Source organism: Solanum pennellii, chromosome 11 (assembly GCF_001406875.1).
Source record: "Solanum pennellii chromosome 11, SPENNV200".
In the NCBI taxonomy this organism is placed as follows: domain Eukaryota; kingdom Viridiplantae; phylum Streptophyta; class Magnoliopsida; order Solanales; family Solanaceae; genus Solanum; species Solanum pennellii.
Window position 1 is genome coordinate 5,631,282 of NC_028647.1, and position 6,000 is coordinate 5,637,281.

The window sequence follows — 6,000 nt, forward strand, 5'->3', positions numbered from 1 at the left end:
GCATATTAATTTAAAAAAAAACAAAAAACACATCTCCTCAAACCAGCTTTCAGGATTGTGCTGGACATTATTTATATCATAGTGTCAATACATAAAATGGTCAGCATCAGTGATGGATAATTTATATTATTAATACATGCGATGACTAGTAAGAGCTCAGGCAACATATGCCTCTTATGTACATCTAACATAACAATAATACATAACCGCATCTCCCCTATACATACTTGGTATATTGAAAATACCCCTCGTGCTACTATAACATATAAAATTTGAGTGAGGCGTCTAATTAGGAGAAAACCTCTGCTATACTGCTCGAGCTATTAATACTTGCAAGAGAATCCAGAATTGTCAGCGAGTGCATAATGACCCAAACTCTTATTATCTATGCTTGATGATCATTGGTATTAAGATCATCTAGTGATTGAGAAAGTCCATTTTGCTTACCGAACTTTTGAAATTCTGATGCCAACGTCTGAACAAACTCAGTCCCCTCAGTGACAGCATCAGGAATATCCACATGGACAGAGCCCTGTTTAACTGGCCGGACAGGTCTGCGAAGCAATGCCTGCTGCTTTATGTAATCATAAAGTTGCTGGTGGAATGGATGATCCAAGGAATAACAATTTTCATTTGAGCTGCCTGAGTATTTGGAAGATCCAGAACCTTCTCTCCGGCAAAAGTGGGGCAGTGACGAATAGTCCATGATCTACACAAGTTAAAAGACCAGACATGGTTAGATCTCTCAACAACTCTAAAACGAATAACACAATACTTCACGAGGAAGTGGTAAGGTCTGCATACCTTCAATAGATCATCCTGTCCACGCCCTGATAAAACTTGAACCTTTTTTCGAGTTCTCTCCTGTAGAAGAGGTTTGACTACCTAATGAAATCATATGTTACAACAAATTAGAAAATTGAAATAATTGATAAAGAGTAACAAAAAAGAAAAGGAAAAGAGAATTGTATTGTATAAATAATAGACAAACCTTCCAACAGGCTGAAAAGATATAGGGAGCATTGACAATGTAGTATGCGACTACCTTCTCCGGGTAATTAAGGTCATCAATGGTGGAAATTATAGTCAACAGCTGAATGATAGCAATAACATTCAGTTAGTCTATTTTTATCCAAAGATCTATAAGAACAGTTCCAAGGTAATTCTCAAATAAAGATATACATCAGTCAATATGATTAAACATAGACAGAAGTCTTGCAATTACAAACTCTTCTGCAAAAGAAATATCTGTTTTCTTTGCACTAGCGAAAGTGGAAAGGAAAAAAACTACATAAAAGATCAGCAACCATCGAAATCTTCCCCAATTTAACAAATCAAATAATACTGTATCAACTCCCTATTGGTTGATGAAATGGGTTGTGGTCTCCTTGTACGGTATGGGGTAATCCTCTCCTCATTAGCTAACTTCTGAGATTGAATTAGGCCAAAAGACCATTTCTTGACATGCTATCAAAGCCAGCCTCGTCGATCCCTTTTGTTGTGTTTCTCAATATTGTGCTCTCATACTATATCATTCACGCTCTAGTTTTCCGATCCTAAGCGTGTCTGAATGAGGGAATGGGTTGTGGTCTCCTAATATGATCTTGGGTAAGCCTCCCCTCATTAGCTAGCTTACGGGATTGAACTAGACCATAAGTCCATTACATCATATTTTGAAAGAACAAAACTAAAAGAGATTCGAACTTTTGAGGGAATATACCTTTATTTGGTTTAGAGCTGAAAGTTTCAAGCCGGTCATATCTAGAACCTTCAGAGATTTGCTGATATGTTTCCCATACTTCTTACTTGCAGCAGGCTGTGACATATGAACCAACTTAGTAAAATTTAAGGGATTAAAGCGCGCACAGACATACACAAAGGAAGTGATTTATGAATCCTTTTTACCAGAACCACACGATCGCGATATTCATTGATCTGAATGTGTGATTGCACATAATAATGGACCTGATATAAAGAACTCAAGTTACTATTTATATTAGCAGAACAATAGTCAAAATAATGAAAGTAATAATTAAAACGTGGAAAACGGACGAGTTCAAACACTCAAACCTCCCTGCTACGGATACAGCAAATAAGGGGAAAAAAGCTGAGAACTAAATAGCCAAAGGCAAGGGAAAATGTATAACGAGGTGCGCAAATTACGCGGAAGTTCCCAGTGCATGTCCATGATGTAACAGTCAGTCACACCAAATACTACAGAGTAAAGACATACCAGGGACCTGATTGAAAGATCAAAGGTCTACTATTACTACTACCAATTAATATATATATAAGTGGCCTTCTATTTACAATTTTACTTTCCCTCTTTTATGCTTTATCTCTAATCTCTGATAAGTAGAACTAGAGGTATCAAAAATGAGCTCAATTATAGGTAACTTGCTCAGAATTTTAAGGATTGGGCTCAACATAATTTCAACTGGGTTCAATCTCAATCCACTCAAGCCTTAACCCATTCTAAAAGAATCATCAATTGAGCCCAATTTAAGGTATGAGTTACTATCTATTATATCTTTTAGGATTTATCTATCCATTTGTGATTTCTTCTTTCTAATTTTATTCAGATGAAATTCAAATTGTGGTAATAAAACTTAAATAACAATCCATTAACATTATTGAGATTAAGCGAGTCAAATTGGGTGGGTCAAGACCCAACCCGTTTTGAGTCCAACCCATTTGAGTCCAAAGTAAACTTGGGGTGGATCAAGACCCAACACCCAATTTAAATATCTCCAATTTCAACTCAACCCGCTCATTTGACACCCAACCAAAGTAAAGGAAAAATGTTCAAATACCAATCGATTATGAAACGGTATCAGGTTTAGCAATTTAATATCTATATATATGCAAACTGTTTGCAAAAGAGTGTTGCTATTGGACTTGACAATAAATAGCATCGATCGGTCTTGATATGGATGGTTTTCTTGTTTTTTGCCTCTGAAACTAATCCAAGCAGTAGACCTCCATTATCCACAAATCAAACATCCATTACTTAACAACAAGTTCTTGAGTAAGTAAATGCACATGAAATATTATAGCCTTGAGGGAAGATGAGAATCTTAAACGACCCTTACCGATGCTTTATCATATGTGCTGAGTCCTGCACCAAAAGCGAATATCGGAAGGCCCTGAAAAAGAGGGAAACAGAGTTCTCAAAAAGTTATATTAAGTCCATATGAGCATCAATAGAAATCAGATAGCTATGATATGTGTTATAGTGACGACATTATTTCATGAATTGGATACCTCTTTCGTGTAACCTGGCATTCCTATTAGTTGAGAATCACGAATTGATCTGTAAAGCTCAGTAGGAATGATAGGTTTCTGAGACAACAATTACAAACGAATCAACATATAGTAATTTGCAAAGTAGCCAATTAGATACATACAATTTTCAACTATAGTAAGAATATACTAAGATAAAATATAATTAATAACATGAGCCTAGGATCTATCAGAAACAATCTCTCAACCTCCTCAACGTAGGGAAGGTTAAGGTAAGCTTACATTATGATAAAATACAATTAATTACTTAAGCCGAGGGTGAGACCGGAGTCAGAATGTCAAAGAAGTTAAATCGTGTAAAAAGTTGAGGAGTGTCAATGTGTAATATATAGCTACGACAGTGTAATTTTCCATAATACTCACCGATAAAATATCATCTATCTCATTTTTGACTCTCCAAGTCAAAGAATCAACCAACTGAAACATTCCGGAAAAAAAAAAGAGATCTTTTTAATAGACAGTATCTATCAGCTTGCTCAAAAAGTTAACAATCTTAAAGTATAGATTTTGACCATTTTATGAGCATTTGCAACATTTCCCTCTCTTGCTATTAGGAACCGCAAATATGTATCCCTTGTACAACCTTGATGAACATTCTGCTCAATAATTTGTAATTCAAAAAAAAAAACTGGGTCAACATAAATAAATGAAGATAATTAACCCAAAATTAAATTATGGGTAGATTTGATAGAGTAAAAAAAAAATTAGTTAGAGAACCTGAAAAGTAGTTTTGAGTGGTTCATCAACTGGTCAGAAAAATGAATGGAATTAGCAATTAGCCATTAGCATAGCAAAATTAAAAAGATGATGAAGTTTATTATATGTACCTTGTTCCATTAAAGCTTCAAACTGAGCGATGGATTCTTCTGAAATCACACACATGGCTACTACAGAAACGAAGAGAGAAGACAGAGGTAATGAAGAAAAGTAAATAAAATATATCGCGAGGTCAAGATTCAACGAAGGTATGCTTTTACTTTTATTTACTTCCCTCACCCAACCGACACTTTTAACGAATACAATATTCAACCAACGTGACTCTATTATACAAATACACCACTTGTATTTTATACTTTTTTTTTATTTGTTTATTTTTTCTAATTTTAAATATAAATAAGAGAAAAATTCTAAATGGTAAAGAAAAGGAGAAAAATAATAATTATAATTTTCGGTTAAAGACATATTTGTTGTTCAAAAGAAAAAAAAATTAAAAAAAAGAGAAAATTCGTGAATAATAAATTATAGTAACGATGATAAAAATATATAAAAAGTGATGTATTATAATAAAGATACGAAGATTTTAGATGTATTTTTTTATTTTATTCTTACAAAATTTATAGGTAAAAAAACAATTAAGGAAAGAAGAGAAGTTTCATCAATAATTATAATAAACTATGATCGTAAAAAGAGGAGATAAATATGATCTTTTTTTTAAAAAGTCATAAGTTATTCTTTTTCGTTCACTTTTAATTGTTATGTTGCGCTTTTTGAAAGTCATTTTGATTAATTTTCAAAGTTGAATTACATTACATTAAGTTGATATTTTAAGCAAAAAAATGTAAATACTCAAAAATTTTACGAAATGTACTATAAATTAAATTTTTTTGTATATTAATATGAGAAAAAAATATATTGTATATGTTAGTTAAAGTTCGTATAATTTAATTTTAAGAAGGAAACTATTGAAAATTAAAAGTGATAGAATGGAGTAATAGTGATGAGGAAAGATGGGAAATAATAGATTGTAACAAAGGTGAGAATTTATTTTTTTTAAATATATATCCTAGCAAAAATGAGGGATCACATCATTCTTTTGCCATTGAGCTTTATATATTTTCTATGCCATTGAGCTTTATATTTTTCTAGATTGTAATATCAATCTTCAATTACAACCTTAAAATAAGAATCAAAATATAATTTTTGAATCCTCTCTTAACTTTTTTCCGAGGGAAGGTGATATTTGCCGTCAAAATATATAATAATGCGGTATGTATTAAATATAAATCGCAAAAAAATTATAAATTATTATGGTTGACATTATTACTAAAAAGTGAGTGATATTTGCAATGTGTATTATAAATATTTATTCATGAATAAAATATATTGTCGTGATTAGTATCATTAAAAATTGAGTGATATGATGTTTTTATTATAAATGTATTACAAGTATGCGTACATCAAAAGTTTTTTACCTGATTTTCAATTATTCAAATAATTTTGAATTCGTTTAAATTTTTCGAAATATATTATATGTTTTGAAGTAACATGTATCGAATTCATAATAATGCTTGCTCTCGAATTTAAAATATATTACAATTGTCATTTATATTAATATAATTACTTTAACAAAATTTTAAAAAAACAGTTTGAGATTGTGAATATAGACACAGAATTGTGATTGGGATGAAGATTGGGAAGAGGTGTAAATATAAAGACTTTCAAATTGTTGATGTTAGTTTAATACAAAATAATTGCTATATTGGTTAAATTTTTCTAGTAACCTGAATGGTAAATATTTTTTAACACTTATATATATATATATATATATATATATATAGTAACAAGTATTCCATAAAATTAATTGAGATGGTAAGCTAGCTAGTTTAAACATCACAATTAAAAAGAAAGGGACTAATTTGATAGCTCATGTCATGCATGGTGGTCAAGCCTAAATAGATTTTCTTTTTTTTTATTTTC

The 6,000-nt window shown here is 31.4% G+C and overlaps 1 protein-coding gene across 1 annotated transcript; it reads right to left on the reverse strand.

Annotated features, from left to right (window-relative positions):
- Positions 1-32: 32 nt before the first annotated feature.
- Positions 33-4,287, reverse strand: LOC107002991 (SEC14 cytosolic factor). The gene is made up of 11 exons (XM_015201214.2): positions 4,131-4,287; positions 4,021-4,049; positions 3,816-3,899; positions 3,667-3,720; positions 3,265-3,342; positions 3,093-3,146; positions 1,906-1,965; positions 1,721-1,816; positions 992-1,093; positions 805-885; positions 33-709 (listed from the first exon to the last, which is right to left on the reverse strand). Exons 1-11 carry the CDS (start codon positions 4,183-4,185, stop codon positions 386-388), a joined length of 1,017 nt encoding a protein of 338 aa, XP_015056700.1. The 5' UTR covers positions 4,186-4,287; the 3' UTR covers positions 33-385.
- Positions 4,288-6,000: the final 1,713 nt, after the last annotated feature.

Bases quoted from the DNA above. Each gene is read 5' to 3' on its own strand.
- LOC107002991 (XM_015201214.2), bottom strand. From the start codon at position 4,185: ATGTGTGTGATTTCAGAAGAATCCATCGCTCAGTTTGAAGCTTTAATG. The intron at 3,721-3,815 runs GTCAAAATCTAT...GGAATGTTTCAG, and splicing joins TTGCAAATGCTCATAAAATG to TTGGTTGATTCTTTGACTTG. The intron at 1,094-1,720 runs GTATATTCCCTC...GCTATCATTCAG, and splicing joins CAGCTCTAAACCAAATAAAG to CTGTTGACTATAATTTCCAC.